Source organism: Gekko japonicus, unplaced genomic scaffold (genome assembly GCF_001447785.1).
Source record: "Gekko japonicus isolate JY-2015 unplaced genomic scaffold, Gekko_japonicus_V1.1 scaffold476, whole genome shotgun sequence".
NCBI classification, from domain to species: Eukaryota; Metazoa; Chordata; class Lepidosauria; order Squamata; family Gekkonidae; genus Gekko; species Gekko japonicus.
Genome location: NW_015175984.1, coordinates 459,311 through 480,977, shown reverse-complemented (window position 1 = coordinate 480,977; position 21,667 = coordinate 459,311). Strand labels below are relative to the sequence as shown.

General features: G+C 46.8%; 1 protein-coding gene across 2 annotated transcripts in view; it reads left to right on the top strand.

Moving 5' to 3' along the window:
* Positions 1 to 16,383: 16,383 nt before the first annotated feature.
* RNFT1 (ring finger protein, transmembrane 1) overlaps positions 16,384 to 21,667 on the top strand; it is a 29,592-nt gene continuing 24,308 nt past the window's right edge. For both annotated transcript variants that reach the window (XM_015426289.1, XM_015426288.1), the window contains exon 1: positions 16,384 to 16,511. In XM_015426289.1, coding sequence (XP_015281775.1) covers positions 16,486 to 16,511 — 26 coding nt within the window. In that variant the 5' untranslated portion in view covers positions 16,384 to 16,485. The remainder of the gene's footprint in view (positions 16,512 to 21,667) is intronic.

Sequence of the window (21,667 nt, the reverse complement as noted above, 5' to 3'; positions counted from 1 at the left end):
AATTGACGAAGCCTCTTGGGAAGCAGTTTCCCCCTGAGGCTTTCACACACAGTCGACAGATTCTCTGGTCCTCGTGCAATTATGGCACACAGCAAATCCCCCAGCAAGTCACTCTCTGGGCAACTGAGAACAGCAGGGTCTATCACAGGTCTGATATGCAAGTGGGCACCTGTAAGAAACCCAAACATTTACAAAGTGACTTCTAAGCAGTAATGGAAAGCAAAAATATTGTGAGTTTAAAACAAAAAGCCCATGGCAGCAACACTCCAAAGAATTACAAATATTTGAGACAGAACCATAATTTCATATCAACCAAGAATGAAGAACTGAAGGACCAGCATTAATTTCGGACTGGGAACTTTGAATACTGAAGTAAAGCAATTCAAGCCATTTGTCAATATGTGAGCATCACTTGACACCAGTGTTCCCTCTAAGCTGAGTTAGTGTGAGCTAGCTCACCATTTTTTAGCCTCTGGCTCACACATTTTTGTCTCAGCTCAGGAAGGATGGCTCCAGAGCAAACTAATTTATGCAGCAGCCAAATTGCTCACTCACAACTTGCTCACAAGACTCCACAGCTTAGAGGGAGCACTGCTTGACACCGATATTCCTTTTATCATACATGTATTCGGTGGTCTGCTACCTAGGCACAGATCAGGACCTGCTTAGTTAGCTTCAGCAGTGACAGTTTGGACAGTTACCCAAACTGTTTTTGTCAAATGTTTGCCAAACTTGGACAACCATCACTCTTCTCCTGTTCCCTGTGATGGTGTCTACAGTAGCAGTCTTTAAGCAGCGCCTGGACAAACAGTTGTCAGGGATGCTCTAGGCCAGTGGTGGCGAACCTATGGCACGGGTGCCAGAGGTGGCACTCAGAGCCCTCTCTGTGGGCACGCGTGCCATCGCCCCAGCCAGGCCCAGACCACCATTAAAGTGTCAAATTCTCTGCCAAATAATTTTAAGTAAATGAAAGCATTTGGGCTAGCTTTCCTTACTTTGTTTGGATCATCTTAAATTAATGTATGAGTTGTTTTCTCTAAAGTAAAACCTCAGTATTCAGGTTAAATTGCCGTGTCGGCACTTTGCGATAAATAAGTGGGTTTTGGGTCGCAGTTTGGGCACTCGGTCTCTAAAAGGTTCGCCATCACTGCTCTAGGCTGGTCCTGCATTGAGCAGGGGGTTGGACTAGATGGCCTGTGTGGCCCCTTCCAGCTCTGTCATTCTGTGATTCTGTGATTCTAGTTTCTGCAGTCTGAGGTTTTGTTGGTCTTAAGACCAAACCAGACGGCGGCTTTCTCCTGCTGAAAAGTACTGAGACTGACGCATCGTAGAGTGATTTTCAGCTCATACTTTACTTAGTGATTTCAGAAAATAGGAGATACAATAGGAGATTAGCCCGCAGGCTGCTTATATGTCCATTCCATATGTCCAAGGGGGTTCGAGCGGGATATAAAGTTGAATGTTAAATAAATAAAATAAATAAATTCACACCCACACCCGTGATAGGCTATATACAAGAGTTACAACCTTATACGTCCTCTGTAGAATCCCTAATCGCCGGTTGGCGGGTTTTAGGATCCTAGGGCTCTTTTGGCTCTGGTAGCAAAGCTTTGCTAGTTTGTTGGGCCATGTGGCGGCCCAACCACATGTGCGGTTCCGCTAGTACACAACACCTGCCAAGTCGGGTATCCATTCCCCTAACCTGACTCTTATTCCACTCTGTCAGCTGCTGGGAACTAAGTTCCCAAACACTGCAGAAATCCGATTCAGACTGTGACCACAGCGTGGTCTCCTCTGCTTGCGCCATTTTTTCTGACCTGGAGCAGCCTGGGGCAGGGGGTGCTAATGGCAAAATATAAGCCAGGATCCAAAGGACTCTGTGAATTTTTGGGAGCTCTCAAGATGCATTTCCCAAACACCTGTCTTTCCTGTGCTACGTGGCTAATAATTTTGGACATTTGCACAGAGTATGCAAAATACAGTTTGAAATTTTAGGGAAATTACTTTGAAAGTGGCCAAATATGGCTGGATGGTCATCAAAAGGAGAAGAACTTGGTTAAATATGGCTAACCTTAGATAAGTATTGATACAATCCAATAATGTATGGTTACTTGAATTTATGTATACAATATTAAGTATAATACAGTGGGACAGAATTTATTGAATGTTTGGATATATTTTAATGTACATATCAATGGTTGTTGATTGAACAATTATATTTATTAGGATATTTAGAATATCTTTAGGATAGATTTATCCACTAAATTTTAAATGTAGGTAATTGCTGTGCAACCTGTTCGGACCTAAGATGGTTTAATGTTTTAATGGTTCTTTTTGCCCTGTTGGTCTCTCTGCTTGATGGCTGATCTGATTTGTTGCTGAGAATGAGATGGCCTTTGGCTAATAAACTGTGATTGACTGACAGTTGGAAATAGGTCAAAAACCCCATCTGGACCCTCGGGCACACCTGAAGTGACTCTTTGTATCCTGGACAATGCTTCATGTTTCCACTCATTCTTTTCCAAAATCAGGTATTTGTGAGTGCTTGTAGCCGCCACCACCTCCTGTGGCAGTGAATTCCATGTGTTACTCACTCTTTGGGTGAAGAAGTACTTCCTTTTATCCGTTCTAACTGGACTGCTCAGCAATTTCATGGAGTGCCCATGAGTTCTTATATTGTGAGAAAGGGAGAAAAGTACCTCTTTCTTTTTTTTCCCTACCTGCTCTATCCCATGCATAATCTTATAAAGCTCGATCATGCCACCCCTCAGCCGTCATTTCTCCAAGCTAAAGAGCCCCAAGCGTTTTAACCTTTCTTCATAGGGAAAGTGTTCCAACCCTTTTATCATTCTAGTTGCCCTTTTCTGTACTTTTTCCAATGCTATAATATCTTTTTTGAGGTGTGGTGACCAGAACTGTACACAGTAGTCCAAATGAGGTTGCACCATTGATTTATACAGGGGCATGATGATACTGGCGGATCTGTTTTCAATACCCTTCCTAATAATCCCGAGCATAGCGTTGGCCTTTTTTATTGCAGTCACACACTGTCTCTTTAGGCAGGCCATTCCATAAGGGGGGGCCACTACAGAGAATGGACATCTATGGGCAGTTGTTGATCTTGCCCATTTGCAGGGTGCCACCCTCAGAAGGCCCTGCTCAGATGAATAAAACTGCCATGGCAGTGCACAGGGTGAAAGATGAATATCCTGCAGATATGAGGGTCCAAGGCCATGAAGGAATTTGTATGTGACAGCTAATACCTTGAACATCATCATTTTCATCGGTTAGTTCTGATAAAAGGCTGATTGACGGTAGTGCATTTTTAGGTGTACCCCTCAGAATTTACATCTTGGAAGCGTGACGGGAGGGCAGCCCCACAGGGAACTGGGCATGAGTGTTTGGCACAAGTACATATCCATATGACTATTTCACTCATTTACTTAATTTATACCTTGCGTTTCTCCCCAATGGGGACCAAAAGCAGCTTATATAATTCTCCTTCATTTTATCCTCACAACAGCTCTGTGAGGTAGGTCAGGTTTAGAGCATGTGAGTGGCCGAAGTGAGCTTCCATGGCAGAGTGGGAATGTGAACCTGGAGCTCACAGATCCTCATCTGACGCTTTAAAACCACTACACCACACCAAAAGAAATGCTGCTTCGCACAGAGAGTGATTAAAATGTGGGATTCGCTGCCAGGGGATGTAGTGATGACCACAGGAATAAACAGCTTTAAAAGGGGATTAGATAGCTTCATGGAAGAAGGAGAAGGAGGAAGAGGAGGAGGAGGAGATTGGATTTATACCCCACCCTTCACTACCCAAAGGAGTCTCAGAGCGGCTTACAAACTCCTTTCCCTTCCCCTCCCCACAACAGACACCCTGTGAGGTAGGTGGGGCTGGGAGAGCTCTGACAGAAACGGCTCTTTTTCAAGAACAGCTGTGCCAGAACTATGACTTGCCCAAGGTCATCCAGCAGGTGCAAGTGGAGGAGTGGGGAATCAAACCCAGTTCTGCCAGATTAGAGTTCGCGCACTTAAACACTACACCAAACTGGAAGATAAATCTATCAGTGGCTACTATCCATGGTGACAGAGGGGAACCTCCACATTCAGAGGCACTAAGCCTCTGAATCCCAGAGCCAGGGGGCAACCTTGGGGAAAGGCCTCGGCCTCTATGCCCCACTGTCGGCTGGCCAGAGGAACTGGTTGGCCACTGTGTGACACAGGATGCTGGACAGATGGACCACTGGTCTGACCCAACAGGGCTGTTCTTATGATTATGACTATTCTCAGTACAACCAAGGCCGTATTACAAACAAGAACTCTACCCTAATGTAACCCAAACTTGACGTCAGCAGTTTCGAGCCAATTTCTCTGCCAAGAAACTCTGGCACACCTGCTGCAGAATGTACGCGCACTGCAGCGTGATGCTTCCTACGGCAGAAAACTCAGAGCACCAGCCAAGTCCCTGTCACCCCGCACAAACCGAGAGTGCCTCAGAATGTGCCCAATGCTTCCATGCAGCTGAGCACAGCAGGCGAAAGACTAGTATCAGCGGAGGAGCCGTGTTTTGGACAGGTTGTTCAACGTGCCTGATCTTCCCGTCAGGAACTGTTGATAAGGTTCTAAGGATAAACAGTTTCAAAACCACTTTTCTTTAACAAGAAAAGCCAAACCCAGAGGCCAGGATAAATTGTGCAAATGAGGCAAACGTGCTTAGAATTATTTTATTTTTTTTGGGGGGGGGGGAACTGTGTTAGAGAAATATGTTTTAATACCCTCCAACAGATCTAAGAGAAAGAACACAACCCTAAGCCAGGGATGGGGAAGGACATAAGTGTAGGAAACATATGAAGAATAGCTTGAAAAATAGACAGAATTTAAAAACCCAACTCTAGCATTCCAGCCAAGATACACAAGTCTGAGACCAATGTGCTGCCGAGTCTCGTGAATACACTGCAAGTACCTTCTCTGTTTACTTGAGAAGCTGGTGTTTTCAATAAGGCCAGACGGATGTCTTTACTTTCGATAGATTTGGGCCTCTTGAACACAGTGGAAGGCTGTGGAGGGTTTCTTGCCACTGGCAGCTGCGATACTTGGAAGTAACTTCCACAATCTTGGGCATTTTTCTCCTATGAAGGCAGAAGTTGCAATAATGAAGTGCGTGGCAAATATAGCCTGGCGAGGGTGCTGAGAATTCCAGGTACCTATCAGACTTTTTTCTTTTTTCATCCCATTCCTCCTCCCAAAAGCTCAGGGCAATATATCCACCTTCTCCCGGCTGAATCTTCCATGACCAAAGAAGAAGAGAAGAAGAGATTGGATTTATACCCTGCCCTTCACTCAGAGTCTCAGAGCAGATTACAATCTCCTTTTCCTTCCCCTCCCCACAACAGACACCCTGTGAGTAATGCTCCCTCTAAGCTATGGAGTCCTGTGAGCAAAAATTCTACTTTGTGAGCTACCAGCATTAAAATTGTGAGCAGGTGATTTGGCTGCTGCATAAATTAGTTTTCTCTGGAGCCATCTTTCCTGAGCTAAGACAAAAAGGTGTGAGCCAGAGGCTAAAAAACTGTGAGTTAGGCTCATGCTAACTCAGTTTAGAGGGAACACTGCCTGTGAGACAGGTGGGGCTGAGAGAGCTCTTTTGAGGACTGCCCTTAACAGAACAGCTCTGAGCAAACTTGTGACTGACCCAAGGTCACGCCAGCAGGTGCAAGTGGAGGAGTGGGGAATCAAACCCAGCTCTCCCAGATTAGAGTCCGCGCTCTTAACCACTACACCAAACTGGCTCTCTGATGTCACCAGGGGCAAAGAACAAGCTTAGTCCTTACTGCAATGGAGCCCTTGAATGCACCCTTCTGTTCCTCTCATAGCAGTGAACGGCCCCAGAGAAGCATGTGGTTGTTACTTACTGCTTATGGGGAGAAATAAAGTTAATTTACGGTCATTATTTTAGATGGCTTTAAAAGGGGCTCAAATACATGGAGCAGAGGTCCAGCAATGGCTATTGGCCATGAGGACTAAAGGGAACTTCCATGTTCAGAGGCAGTTACCCACTGAATGCTAGCACAGGCTGAGGGTGACAGCACGGGGAGACCTTGAACTCCATGCCCTGCTTGTAGGTCTCCTAGAGGCATATGACTGGCCACAGTATGAAAAAGGATGCTGGATGATAAACCACTGGCCTGATCTGGCATGGTCGCCCGTAAGTAAGGTTGCAAAACAAGCCTATTGCCCCATCTCCAAGTGGCCCAGCCTTACCCGAGAAGGACCTCACAGCATACAAGTCCCTCATGTTGCTGGAACTCAAACAATCAAATCAAAGCAATCAGCAACATGGGAGAGTGGACTACCTTGTCCCGGACTTTGCAGGTGGCCAAAAGCAGCTCCGTCTCTGCTACGACGACGTTGTAGATGTCATTGAGAAAATGAACCATTTCGGGAGCCGGCCTGGGCGCTTTTGCATCTATTGTACAGAAAGTGAAAGTTTGTTTTGTAACATAAGTCCTCTTGCACTATGTCAGATTAAGAGAACATTTGTAAGGATTGCTGACTGATGCACATTTCTGGAACCAGAAGAAGGTGCCTGTCTATTGGCTGCAGGCTACTAGCTGCAAGTGTTCATAAGGGACCCCGACTGCATGAACAGGTGATAGGGAGAAACAGTTTGGCAGTTTTGAATGCAGCCAACACGGGCTTGGGTACAGTGTGTACAATGGTTTACTGTATTCAGCCATTGGCCATTACAAAATACAGAATACAGCGGAACATAAAAAGTACAGGCTTGGGTAGAAAGGGTCCACCTGTTTGTGGGGAGGGGGAACTACTTAAAGGAACAGTCCCATAAGAACCTCTGCCTTCTTTCTTGTGCTCAGCTTGTACATTTGCAAATAAATGGCTTTCATGAAAGAAGAATTCCATAGAACTACTGTATTCTCTCCTTCCAGTCCTTTTGCAGCTGTCCCTGAATTTCTTATTCCTCAGGGTGATGACAAATTTCCGATCCAGAAATGCTCCCAAATGTCCAACTGCACCTCTCTGCAAATGCAAGTGGGGAGTTCTTGGTGTGTCAGGAATACAGAATTGATCCCCATTAAACTTCTCAGGAAGTGTCCCCCCCCTCCCGGCTTCTTTTCAAACAGTGATATTATTAACATGAAGCAAAACAGATGTCTTTTTCACATGCAAACTAATCTAAGGCAAAACACTGAAAGGGGGGGGGGGGAGACAGACTGCAATAGCTTAATTTGGAGAGCGGGGGTGTATGTCTCTCTAGCAGAACAATATTTTTTCCCAGGTTTCCTACAATGCAGAGTCAATTTGGAAGCAGCAGGACGTTTCCTGATTCGAACTGTAATTACTTCAAGGCTCACACAGAGACTCCTCCCCTTCCATTTTTCATCCCGTTTGCCCATTTGTTTTTAATTAAACACAGAATAAAATCATTATGGGAGGAAAAAATCAACCACAGGAGGTCAGTGAGCGTTGCAAGCCAGGCTCAAAAAGCCCTGCTCAGCAAAGATATTCGCCTGATGGCCCCGGGCAAGTCACTACGTGAAAATAAGCATCCTGCAACTCACTCTGTGCCTTAGCAACAGAGAAGAGCACATCTAGACAGACAGAGACATGAATGCGCAACTGCCTCCATCCAACAGTAGGGCGTAAGGGCAGAGAAGCTGGCTCACGCAGACACGCCCCTGGAGAACAGGGAGTTCCATATGCAGCTGTAGCTTGCACAGGACCAGGTCTAGAAAGCCCAATTTGCAGAGAGGAAACAAACGCCCATTTGCACAGGCACCTGCTTTTGGATGTCACAGCAAATTGAATGGAGGCTTTTCAGACTAGCAACCCTTCCATCGTGTGCCACGTGTGAGGGGAGGAAGTGTGTGAGCCAGCAGGCTGTGTTTGTACCCCTGTGGCCTGAGGTTGGGCTGTTCTGCTGGGTGGCAATTACGGCTGATAAATACAACGTGCGCTTGTGTCGGACGTCAGCACTCACCAAGGCTGAGCTGACAGTGAATGTGTTCTGCCGCCTTAAAGCACTGATCCTGTAGCCAGGTCTTTGCATCTTCTTCCCGCTTGTTTTTCTCACTTGTGCACCCAAACGACTAAGGACAGACGGTTGTTTTAAATTAATATATTTAAGCATATGAAAAAAGTGCTGTTAACTTGAAACTCACTGCCCTTTATGCTGAGAATCTCGATTTTCGAGCTTTTTTTCTCTAGAAAGCGACTCATATGTTATCTGGTACCTGCAGCTCTCTGGGCAGATCATGAGCTCGTTCAAATGTTAATGCTAAAGTGTGGTTTTGCACTACAGAGAGGAGCTGTTTAATTGTATACACCCTCCTCTCCCTCTCTCCCAAGTGGATGGTGCAAGTCACTTAGCATTTCCAATTGAGCTGCCCATTTGGCAGTAATGACAAAATAGTGAGAGCCAGTTTGGTGTCGTGGTTAAGTGCGCAGACTCTAATCAGGGAGAACCAGGTTGGATTCCCCATTCCTCCACTTGCACCTGGCTGGATGACCTTGGGCAAGCCGTAGTTCCGATAAGAGCTGTTCTTGAAAAAGAGCAGTTTCTGTCAAGAGCTCTCTCAGCCCCGCCTACCTCACAGGGTGTCTGTTGTGGGGAGGGGAAGGGAAAGTAGTTTGTAAGCCGCTCTGAGACTCCTCTGGGTAGTGAAGGGCGGGGTATAAATCCAATCTCTTCTTCTTCTTCATAGCACTAAATTGAAAGTTGCCAACTGTGTGATTCTGTGTGGCACCCTTCTAAGTGTATCGAAACCAAAGGGTTGAGGCCCTAACCTGGATAGCCCAGGCAAGCCCAATAGTCAGATCTCAGAAGCTAAGCAGGGTCGACTCTGGTACTTGGATGGGAGGCAGGGGCAGGCTTGATTCAGCCACTTCTCTGAATATCCTCCAGGCCCCCAGTAGGGGTCAGTCACCAGAGGTCGCTGTGACTTCCAGGTGCACACACACACACATGCACATATACAAATAAAAAAGAAGAAACAAACAACAAAAAAGAAACCAATGGGTTCGGAAGGGTGCAACTTTGCTTGGGACTGCACTATAACTGACTTGCCGGCATGCGACCAAAGGGGGTGTATGGAGTAAGCGAGGGCTCCATCCCGCACTGCACCAAACCATACTTTGATATTACCTATGAAGTGACAGATCCATTTGGCAGGCCTGGAGAAGGGGCTCATGCACTCATGAGGCTTTAAATTCCATAGACCCCCTGGGTCTGTCCACCACACATTACAATCCATGCTGCTGTCTATGGAACATAAAGCCTCATGAGTGCACAAGTCACTTCTCCAGCCCTGCCAGAGCCTACAGGAAAGCCCCTCTTCGACACGTGGATCTGCATCACAGGACTTCCACTTGTGAACATTTAAATAAAACAGAGACAAACAAAACACGAGGCCCAATCCAGCCAGACTTCACAACTGCTATTGATTTTCAACCAAATACCCACAAATCTGCCACAATGTCCTTAACAGAGGCTGGGTCACCTGTGCTTGGAGCATACTCACTGGCAAATCAGAACCACCAGGACAACTGCCAAAATATCTTTTGACAAAACTCTGGCCGAGGAGACGGAAAACTATTTCTCTTCGGGTGGAATCCTTGAGCTGGTGCTTCACTTCAGCAGCCAGAGCGGCTTCCAGTCTATCGGAAACCTAAAGGAGTCATAAATTATGATCAACGTCACACACACAAGAGTTACTCGTTTTTCCAATTTAATTTTTTACCCATTTGCCTGCAATAACCCAGAGCCAGACCAACAGGCAAAACTGATTGACTCGGTTTCTATACTGCTTTTCCTTGGGGCTCAAAAAGGGTTTACAATAAAAATGGACAGATCCAAAACCTGTCAGAAACTGGCATATTGAATCAGTAGCACACTTGAAACCCAGTTGGGGGGGAAAGCCCACCTACACAGCCTTACGTCACCATTTGAACGGAGTAAGAGAAAAGGCAGCCCTTGTTCTGCTGTTTCTGCCCATCGGGAGGGATGGGGCTGCCACAGAGGACATTCTTGGCCTGGCAGTCACAGATCTCAACTCCTTTCAGGAAGGCAGAGAGCACAAACGTAAGGGCTGTCTGGGCGCACATATGCAAGTTAACTCTTGTTTTGGTTGTCAAGTCACAGCTGACGTCTGGCAACCTGTCATGATCTGGGCTGTGCAAGTAAAGGCCTAGCAGGCCCAGGAGCCTGACTAGCAGTGGGAGGAGGCCAGGCCTACAACTTCCAGAAGCCCCTGAGAGATTTTGGTGCCAATTTTAGCCAATCACAGAGAAAGGGGACTTATAACAAAAGAGCTGGTACAGAAGGAGAGCTGTTCTTTCTTCCAAGAGAGCAGGGCCAGAGGGAAGGCTGCTGCTGGGAGAGACCCTCACGCTAAAAGGAAGGGTGAGCAGACTCAGGCCCATCTGAGACAGTGGACTAGGGACTGTGAGTCTGGTCACGTTAGGGCATTTGGTTTCTTTTCTCTTCACCCCCTTATTGCTCTTGTTCTTGCACCTTGTTTCACATATTTGACTGACCTCCTGTAAAAATAAACCTCTTATTTGTTGTTTACTCTGCCTGGTCCTCACGCCTATTATTTGGCTAAATAAGGGAGGTCTGAAGGTATTGGGAGGGTCCTCTGGGCCTTCTCAAGGGATCTTAAAACCAGAGTGGTGGCAGTGTCAGGACTTCCTTGGTGGTCTCCCATCCAAGTTACTAACCAGGGCTGACCCTGCTTAGCTTCCAAAATCTGACAAGAACAGGGCAGGCTGGGCTATCCAGGGCAGGGCAGGTAACTTCTTAGGGCATCAGAGGTGCTAGGTAGCCTAGGAAATACTTGAGAGGAAAACATAATTGTCTGCCCCACCCCAAACAGCCTGAAACTGGGGGCAGCTGCTTCACCTCCCGCTCCATCCTTGCAGTTCCTTCTTCTCTTCCCATTTGTTTAAGGCCCAGAGGTGGAGGAGAAACAGAGCTGTCCGGTAAGAAAACGCAGTCGTATAAACCATGCTAATCTAGCACAAGTCCTGACTGTGATGGCTTGTCTGTGTGAAAACGCTGTCATGAAAGGTCAGGAAGAGCCCTATACGAGTATCACGACTTGAGTATCACACAAATGGCATAGACCACAAAGGCCCTCCTGTAGCTCTTTTCTGCCCTGTGGGGACGTAGTCTGAGGGCAGGTTGCATTTAGCTCATGGCGTCAGATGCACTATACTGCATGGACTTTCTGCAAGCACAGCCTGTGCGAAAGCTGGGAGGCTCTTGGGAACAACATTATGTAGAAAGTCCAGCCACAAGCCCAGCTCTGTGGGGAAGATGCAGGAAGAAAGACCAGTTCCCAACCTCTAATCATTTAATTGAACTTGGCGTTTGGTAGGCAGGAATAGGGTCAAGATAAGGCAGGGGGATTAACTTGTCTATACTGCTGGGTATTGCTTACGGTAAGTAGGATCCTATTATGGAATTACTGCACTGCTTAATGCGTCATGTTAATATTTATGCTATGCTTCAGTTCTTTCTGGTTGGTTTCAGACTTCTACATTCCTAATGCACTGTTTGTGGAATGTCCCATTTTTCGATTGTATCGACTCACTGTTTGTAATCTGCCTTGATTCCCTGTGGGAAAAATAGACTATAAATAACATAAATAAACAGACCCATGTAACTCGATGATTAATATATTGTTATTTGCCATTCGTCCTTGGGATGGGATGTAAAAGGAAATCCAACCTCAGAAAAACCTTTTGGAGTTCTCTGGAATGGTTAACAAGCAGGTGGATATGAGTAATAAAAATTCTCCGGAAGTTACAAGGCTATGTTTAGTTCATGTGAATGTTTAAGCCCAGTGGAAGGGAAAAAGCACCTGCTCCCAGCAGCCCTCAGTCAGAGCAAGAAGCAGCCAGGTAAGTTGCAGAGCTCCCCCAGCCCCCCCGGTCCAAAACAGTCCAGAGGCACCTTTAAGACTAAATTTTATTCAGGTACAAGCTCTCCCTCCTCTGTGAGGACAGATCTGCACGTCTCCCCCCCCATAGCTAGCAATCCAAAACAGTCCAGTGGAGCCTGAGCAGTGGGTGTTGCCTTCTGACACACTTCCGGTGATGTCAGGGGGTGTGGCATATGCAAATAGGTTATGCTAATGAGTTATGCTAATGAGCTCCTGCACCTCTTTTTCTACGAAATGACCCCTGGGTGCGACCATATCAGGAATGTTATGTATGTTCCTAGTCACAGAACCTAAAAAACAAAACAAAACTGCAGAGCCGGAGAAAGGGCAGAACAGGGCATTCAAGAGGTTGTTTAGCCACTAGGTATAAGAGGATGCTGGACTAGACAGAACACAGATCTGATTTAGCTGGGCAGATTTCTGCACTGGCACCAGAGTGGCGGAGGAGAAGGCGCCAGGCACGGTTTAAGCCCATCATCATCTCCCTCACTGCACGGCCACCAGCTGAGTCCAAGGCAACTCTCTGAAACGTTGCAGTGCTACCAGGTCTACAAGTCTGTCTGGTCAAGTAGAACCCTCATTCCTGCACTCTTCTAGAAGAGCCAATTTCATGCTGCCTTTATTGAGTAGGTTTCCCTGCGGTTCGCATGACTTCCACCTGGCGTATCTTAAGAACATAAGAGAAGCCAATGTTGGATGAGGCCCATGGCCCATCCAGTCCAACACTCTGTCTCACAGTGGCCAAAAATACCAGGTGCCATCAGGAGGTCCAGCAGTGGGGCCAGGACACTAGAAGCAGGCAATGACAGAAGCAAAGTTTATATTCCATGCCCTTAGAATCAGGCAGGCAGGCACACGTTAAAAATAATAGCTCTGGGTTTAAGTACTAGTGGGACTATAAACTCTATGTTTTCGCCAAGATGCCTGGGGGCATGTAGGCATTCTAAAGAAAGGTGCCAGTTTGGTGTAGTGGTTAAGAGCAGCAGACTCTAATCTGGAGAACCGGATTTGATTCCCCACTTCTCCACATGAAGCCAGCTGGGTGACTTTAGGTCAGTCACAATTCTCTCAGAGCTGTTTTCTCAAGGGCAGTTCTCTCAGAGCTATCTCTCAGCCCCACCTACCTCACAAGGTGTCTGTTGTGGGGAGAGGAAGGGAAGGTGATTATAGGCCGCTCTGAGACTCCGAGTGAAGGGCAGGGTATAAATTCAATCTCTTCTTCTTCTTCTAATTTTGGTACAGGAAGCCTCAACCCTCCCTCATTTTGTTTGCCAGCACACCAACAGCTGGCAGATGTTGCCTTTTTTGGGGGGGGTCACTTGGGCCAAAAAAGTTGTCTACCCCTAGTTAGAACATGGAAGGTAAAATAAAAACATACTTTACAGTTAGGCCTTGCTCCAATACCTTATGCCACGGCTTTCCAGGTAATAATGTCTCCTGAATGCAGAAATCTAACCAAGAGGCACCAAGTTCCTGATCATTTTTACATACTCCTGTTCTTGGGCATTCCAATTTTTCTTCAGCTTGGTTTTCCATTTCATGGAACGTTTTTAAAAAAGATGGATACAGCAGTCCCTTCGTTTGCTATGGAACACCTAAGGGGGGAAAATCCCATGAAAGGACAGAGTTGAAAATACAATCCCAAGAACTAGGTGAAGGGGAGGTTCTGTCTTAGTGAACTTACCTAACTCTATCCTAGTTGGGTAGCAAAGTGTGGTGAGCAAATAAGATGTTATCAGGGCTGTAATCCGCAACTATTAAAGCTGACAGTTTGCTACTAACTTCTATTGAATTGTATCCACCTAATATTTTATTTTAGTGGCACTATAACAAAGTATGATAATCCATATCATAACAGAGCAGTAATATTAGACAGTTATTCAATGTGGTGTTGTAGCAAGAATAAGCCAGGAACCCCAGAGTCAGACCGCTACTACTTGGGCAAAAGCTCCCTCACTCTCACAGGTAACCTACTTTGCAAGGTTGTTGTGCTGTAAAAATGCAGCATTCTCAGTCTTTGACTTAGAGTAAAACTGTCATACACAATAAAAATCAACATCCACTTGCTCAGAATGCTGATTTGGACCCTGCATATAGTAAAATTTATTACAGTGAAATGTGATATTATTATTATTATTACTCCTTACTGTTTTTGCAACCACAGTCATAAACAGCAAAGAAATGTGACATAAGATTTTAAAAGGAACAGAAGTCGTAAACACATTAACCAAACACCAGCAACTAAAAGATAAAATACCGTTAGCTATACAACAAACAAACACGAAGAATGCAAACATACTATCACAAAATAAAAACGTTGACCATTTAATACATTAAAGCAAAATTAACCCACACTCTAATAAAATAACCATAAAAAGAAGGCAACAATCCGCAGTGATTGAACAGAAATAAGAAACAAAAACGGGAAAGTTATTAAATTTTAAAACCTATGCAAAAGAAACAGGGTGGGGGAGATTCGGGGGGGGGTCGCCGTATTGGTCTGAAGCAAAAGAACGAAGTGTGAATCCAGTGGCACCTTTAAGACCCAACAAAGTTTAATTTCATGTGCAGGCACACTTCTTTAGAAGCAACAGAACAAAGTTTGAGTCCACTGGCACCTTTAAGACCCAACAAAGTTTAATTCTGGGGATAGGCTTTCGTGTGCATGAACACTTCTTCAGACAGATTCAGGTAGGTCGCTGTGTTAGTCTGAAGCAGCAGAACAAAACTTGAGTCCAGTGGCCCCTTTGAGACCAGCAACATTTAATTCTGGACATAAGCTTTCGTGGGCTGCACATTTCTTCAGAAACACTGAAATCCTGACTCTAACTAACTAGTCCTTCCTGGCAGCTAACCCCCTCCCCCATATATGTAAGGCTTGAGGAAAGTGGTCTCAATGTGTCTGAAGGACCGTGCGTGCACATGAATGCTCATTGTTGTTGTTGTTCAGTCGCACAGTTGAGTCTGACTCTTCGCGACCCCATGGACCACATCACGCCAGGCCCTTCTGCCTTCCATCATGCTCCAAAGTCTGCTTAATTTCATGTCCGTTGCATCGACAGCACTGTCTAACCATCTCATCCTTTGCTCAGTGTTCCCTCTAAGCTGAGTTAGTGTGAGCTAGCTCACAGTTCTTTAGCCTCCGGCTCACACACTTTGATCTCCGCTTAGGAAGGATGGCTCCAGAGCAAACTAATGTATGCAGCAGCCAAATGGCTCGCTCACAACTTTAATGGCTGTAGCTCACAAAGTAGAATTTTTGCTCACAAGATTCCACAGCTTAGAGGGAGCATCCTCTGCCATCCATCCCCTTCCTCTTTCCCCTTCCGTCTTTCCCAGCCTCGGGGTCTTCTTCTCCAGCGAGGGCTCCCTGCTCATTGGGTGGCCAAAGTATCTGAGCTTCGGCTTCAGCATCTGGCCTTCCAGGGAACAGTCCGGGGCAGATTTCTTTGAGGACCGACCTATCTGATCTCCTTGCCGTGCCCGTCCCGGGGACTCTCAGGAGGAGTCTTCTCTTCCAGCAGCACCAACGAAGGCTCATCCCTTGAATCAAACTTTGCTGGTCGCTCTTAAAGGTGCCTGTGGACTCAAACTTGGGGTGGCGGAGTTAGAACAAATATGACCAATGTTCCCTCTAAGCTGTGGAGTCTTGTGAGCAAAAATTCTACTTTGTGAGCTCCTGGCATTAACGTTGTGAGCCAGCGATTTGGCGCCTGCATAAGTTAGTTTGCCCTGGAGCCCTCCTTCCTGTGTGAGCCAGAGGCTAAAAAACTGTGAGCCGGCTCACGCTAACTCAGCTTAGTTTGTTGTTCAGTCGCACAGTCGAGTCCGACTCTTCGCGACCCCATGGATCATCTCCCGCCAGGCCCTCCTGTCTTCCGCCGTCTTCTGAAGTTGGCTCAATTTCATGTTCGTTGCATCGATGACACCGTCTAACCATCTCATCCTTTGCCGTCCCCGTCTTCTTTGACCTTCAATCTTTCCCAGCATCAGGGTCTTCTCCAGGGAGTGCTCCCTTCTCATTTGGTGGCCAAAGTATTTGAGCTTCAGTTTCATTATCTGGCCTTCCAGGGAACAGTCAGGGTTGATTTCTTTTAGGATTGACTGATTTGATCTTCTTGCAGTCCAAGGGACTCTCAAGAGTCTTCTCCAGCACCATAGTTCAAAAGAATCTATTCTTCGGCACTCGGCCTTCCTTATAGTCCAACTCTCGGGGGGGGGGGGGGAAGCAAGGGAGAATGAAACAGGGAGAGGAAGGCGTACTGATTAAGAGACGAAGCCAGAGCCGGGACGAGCAGCCGCCGCCGCCCTCTCCCCTCGCGCCAGGCAGGCAAGCAGGCCTCGCTTCGCCTCCCGTTGCCATGGCGCCCGGCCCCTGGCGGCCCTCCCTCGGCCCAGCCCCGCCTCCTCCTCCGCGAGGCCGGTAGTCGGCGCTGGCCTGCCCGCTCGCCCCCTTTCGGAGCCTGCTCGTCTACCCGCGGCCGGGGATGGAGGTGGCGGGAGGCCGCGGCCCGCCATGAAGCCACGGCCGCGCTGTGAGAGGTGGGTGGCGGCGGCGGCGGGTAGGTGGGTGGTCGGGGGGAAAGAGGCTCGCCCACCTCGACAGCGCTGCCGCCAACCCAGGAGCCCCGGGCCCCTTCCCCCCCCCCCTCAGGAGGGTTGGCGCCCCCCCTCCGCGCCGCTTCCAGTCCTCCCCCAAGCCTTGAGGCCCGGGGTGTCTGCGCCCGCTCGGAGGGACCCGTTGCTCTGCTGCGGAGCCCTCCGCGGAGGGTGCTGGGGGGTCGAGCCAAGGAGGGCAGCAGGAAGAGGAGAGGGGCGGCAGCGGTGGCGTCCTTCCTCCCCAGCTTTCCGGGACTTGAGGAGGGGCCGGGGCTCAGGTCTCCGGGAATTACGGCTGCTCTCTAGGCGTACCGAAAAGCCGTCCTCCAGGAGGAAGTGGCTGCTTTGCAAGGGCGGACGCTCGGCGTCGTATAACCCACAGAACTTAACATCCCGGGACTTGAGGAGGTGCCGGGGCTCAGGTCTCCGGGAATTACGGCTGCTTTCTAGGCGTACCGAAAGCCGTCCTCCACGAGGAAATGGCTGCTTTGGAAGGGTGGACGCTCGGCGTCATATAACCCACAGAACTTAACATCTCCAGGAATGTCCCAGCCGGGAATTGGCAACCCTGCCACCCTGTCCAGTCGAGCCATGGAAGTCCTGGCCTAGTAAAGTTAAGGTTACCATATTTAAAGGTTAGGTAAAGGTAAAGGTCTCCCTTGCTCGAAAGCCAGTCGAGTCCGACTCTAGGGTTGCGGTGCTCATCTCCGTTTCAAAGCCGAAGAGCCAGCGCTGTCCGAAGACGTTTCCGTGGTCACGTGGCCGGCATGACTCAACACCAAGGTGCACGGAACGCTGTGACCTTCCCACCGAAGTGGTCCCTATTTATCTACTTGCAATTTCTTGCTTTCGAACTGCTAGGTTGGCAGGAATTTAAAGGTTACCATGTTCAAAATCCTTTCCTTTCATTTATTATTAGCGTCATTGGCCAGAGGTCTTAAGCCAAACAGTTACTATAAAACCATATTTAAAGTTAAGTTAAGGTGACCATATTCTGAAAAGCAAAAAAAACCCCCAAAGGACTACTTGAAACAAGTATTTCCTGACTACTTGAAACAAGTGATCCCTGTGACAAATCTCATTTTAAATACCCCTGCAATTGAAGCTATGGTGATTGCTGCTAACTAGCAATATTCCTAACCTCCCAACCCAAAAAGAGGACATTTTCATCACTTTTTAAAAAAGAGCACAAAAGAGGACAGACACCAAAAAAAGAGGACATTAAATGCTCTCTGTACCTCCTTAAGAGTTATCCGATTGCTTTGTTGTTGTTGTTCAGTCGCACAGTCGAGTCTGACTCTTCGTGACCCCATGGACCACATCACGCGCGCCAAGCCCTCCTGTCTTCCGCCATCCTCCGGAGTTTGCTTAATTTCATGTTCATTGCAGCGATAACACTGTCTAACCATCTCATCCTTTGCTGCCCCCTTCTTCTTTTACCTTCTATCTTTCCCAGCATCCAGTGAGTGCTCCCTTCTCATTTGGTGGCCAAAGTATTTGAGCTTCAGCTTCTGGCCTTCCAGGGAACAGTCCATGTTGATTTCTTTTAGGATGGACTGATTTTATCTCCTTGTAGTCCAAGGGACTCTCAAGAGTCTTCTCCAGCACCATAATTCGAAAGGATCTATTCTTTGGCTCTCAGCCTTCCTTATGGTCCAACTCTCGCAGCCGTACATTACTACTGGGAATACCGTTGCTTTGACCCTACAGACTTATGTTGGCAGGGTGATGTCTCTACTTTTTATTATGCTGTCTAGGTTTGCCATAGCTTTCCTCCCAAGGAGCAGGAGACTTTTAATTTCATGGCTGCAGTCACCGTCTGCAGTGATCTTGGATCCCAGGAACATGAAGTCTGTCACTGCTTCCACGACTTCCCCTTCTGTTTGCCAAGGAGTGATGGGGCCAGATGCCATGATCTTAGTTTTTTTTGTTGAGTTTCAAGCCAACTTCTGTTATCTCCTCTTTCACCTCTGAGGAATGGCACTTTCTGCCATTAGAGTCGTATCATCTTCATATCTGAGGTTGTTGATCTTTTCCCCAGCAATCTTAATTCCCACTTGTGATTCATCCAGGCCAGCATTTTGCATGATGTACTCTGCATATATATTAAATAAGCAAGGTGACAATATACATCCTTGTCCTACTCCTTTTCCTATGCTAAACCAATCAGTTGTTCCATATCCAGTTCTGTCGCTTCTTGACTCTTATATAGGGTTTCTCAGGAGACATGTGAGGTGGTCTGGTACTTTAAAGAACTCTTTAAGGACTTGCCACAGTTTGTTGTGATCCACACAATCAAAAGGTTTAGTGTAGTCAATGAAGCAGATGTTTTTCTGGTACTCCCTTGCTTTCTCCATAATCCAGTGAATGTTGGCAATTTGATCTCTAGTTCTTCTACCTCTTCAAAACCCATCTTGTACTTCTGGCAGTTCTCTGCTGAAGTCTAACTTGTAGGATCTTGGGCATGACCTTGCTAGATTGTGAAATGAGTGCAATTGTGTGATAGTTTGAACATTCCTTGATATTGCCCTTCTTTGGAATTGAAATGTAAACTGATCTGTTCCAACCCTGTGGCCACTGTTGCGTTTTCCAGATTTGCTGCCATATTGAGTGCAACACTTTAACAGTATCATCGTTTAAGACTTTGAATAGCTCAGCTGGGATACCATCACCTCCACTAGCTTTGTTGTTAGTAATGCTTTCTAAGGCCCATTTGAATTCGCACTCCAGGATGTCTGGCTCAAGATCAGTGGATCACATCGTTGTGGTTGTCAAGGACATTGAGGTCCTTCTTGTATAGTTTTTCTGTGTATTCTTGCCATCTTTTCCTAATCTTCTGCTTCTGTTAGGTCCCTACTGTTTTTGTCCTTTATCATGGCCAACTTTGCACGGAATGTTCCCTTGATTTCTCCAATTTTCTTGAAGAGATCTCTAGCCATTCCCATTCTACTGCTTTCCTCTATTACTTTGCATTGTTCATTCAGGAAGGCCTCCTTACTGTGCTGTTCCCTGAAAATCTGCATTCAGTTGGGTAAATCTTTCCTTTTCACCTTTGCCTTTTGCTTTCCTTCTTTTCTCTGCTATTTGTAAAGCCTCATCAGACAGCCACTTTGCTTTCTTGCATTTCTTTTTCTTTGGGATGGTGCTGATTGCTGCCTCCTGTAAAATGTCACGAACCTCCACCCATAGTTCTTCAGGCACTCTGTGTATCAAATCTAGTCCCTTAAACCTATTCTTCACCTCCATTGTATATTCATTGGGGTGAGATCTAGGTCAAACCTGAATGGCCTAGTGGTTTTTCCAACTTTCTTCAGTTTGAGCCTAAATTTTGCAATTTAGCTCATGATCTGAGTCACAGTCAGCTCAGCTTCAGATCTTGTTTTTACTGACTGGTAGAGCTTCTCCATCTTTGACTGCAAATGATACAATCAATCTGATTTTGGTGTTGCCCATCTGGTGATGTCCATGTGTAGAGTCGCCTCTTAGGTTGTTGGAAAAGGGTGTTCGCTATGACCAGTGTGTTCTCTTGACAAAACTCTGTTAACCTTTGCCCTGCTTCATTTTGCTTTCCAAGGCCAAACTTGTCTGTTATTCCAGTTACCTTTTCACTTCCTACTTTAGCATTCCAGTAGTCTTGCTATCTCATTTTTGACCACATCCAACTTACCTTGATTCATAGATCTTACATTCCAGGTTCCTATGCAGTATTGTTCTTTGCAACATCGAACTTTCTTTTCACCATCAGACACATCCACAGCTGAGCATGCTTTTGGCTTTGGCCCAGCCGCTTCATTCTTTCTGTGGTTACTTGTACTTGCCCTCTGCTCTTCCCCAGTAGCATATTGGACGCCTTCCGACTTGAGGGGCTCATCTTCCGGCGTCATATCTTTTAGCCTTTTGTTACTGTCCATGGGGTTTTCTTGGCAAAGATACTGGAGTGTGTAGATCCTGAGACTGATATTAATCACAAAGGTTTTGTTGCTCCAGGCGGATTGCATTCGGCTATTCAGCCAAGGAAGATCAGGGCAGTCCTCAGTGCCTTTAAAAAGAAAAATGAGAGAGGGGGTTAACATGGAAGGGTATGCCTCCTTGGAACTTACAGCCCCTGAACTTGGACAAAAAGGTGGTGGAATTTATGCCCCCAGGGGTGAGGTGGGTTAGGGGTTATGCCCCCTCTGGACAACCTGAGGGGCTAGGCCGTCTGCTTTGCATGCAGAAGGTCCCAGTTTGAACCCCCAGCATCTCCAGCTGAAAAGGATCTTGGGTAGTAGAACTGGGAAGGTCTTGTGGAACCCTGGAGAGCTGCCGGCAGAGTCAGAGGTGGCAGTACTGAACTGGGTGGCTCAATGCTCTGGTTTAAAGCAGCTCTGGCTATTCCTTCCCAGGTGATATACTTAGGAGAGGCCCTCGTTCAGTGCTAAATCACTTGCTCGGCATGCAGAGCACTTCCCAGGGAGGCCCCCTGGCTTGCGTCTCTGCTTCTACAAAAGCTCTAGCACAAGTGGAAGTTTTACACTTGATTTAACCCACGACAGAACATTTAATTAGGATTTTACGGGTCTAGACTTGGTCAAATCCCAGTGTTTGATTCCCAAAGTAACGCTAATGATTCAGTGATAACAGGAGGGTTCTCATGATGAGTACTCGAATCAGAGAGTTAAAAGAGAAGAAGAAGAGAAGAGATTGGATTTATACCCTGCCCTTCACTACCCAAAGGTGTCTCAGAGCGGCTTACAGACTCCTTTCCCTTCCCCTCCCCACAACAGACACCCTGTGTGGTAGGCGGGGCTGAGAGAGCTCTGACAGAAACTGCTCTTTTTCAAGGACAGCTCTTATCAGAACTACGGCTTGCCCAAGGTCATCCAGCCAGGTGCAAGTGGAAGAGTGGGGAATCAAACCTGGTTCTCCCAGATTAGAGTCAGTACACTTAACCACTACACCAAACTGGCTCAAAAAGTATTCCCTTAATAGCAGACTTGTGATCTGGCAACTTCAGTGTACTTTGTGGCATGATTTTAATGGTAGATACTTACTGTGCTCATTCTGGGAACGTTAATATTAGGCAAGGACTCTGTATATACATTTTGATGAATAAATGT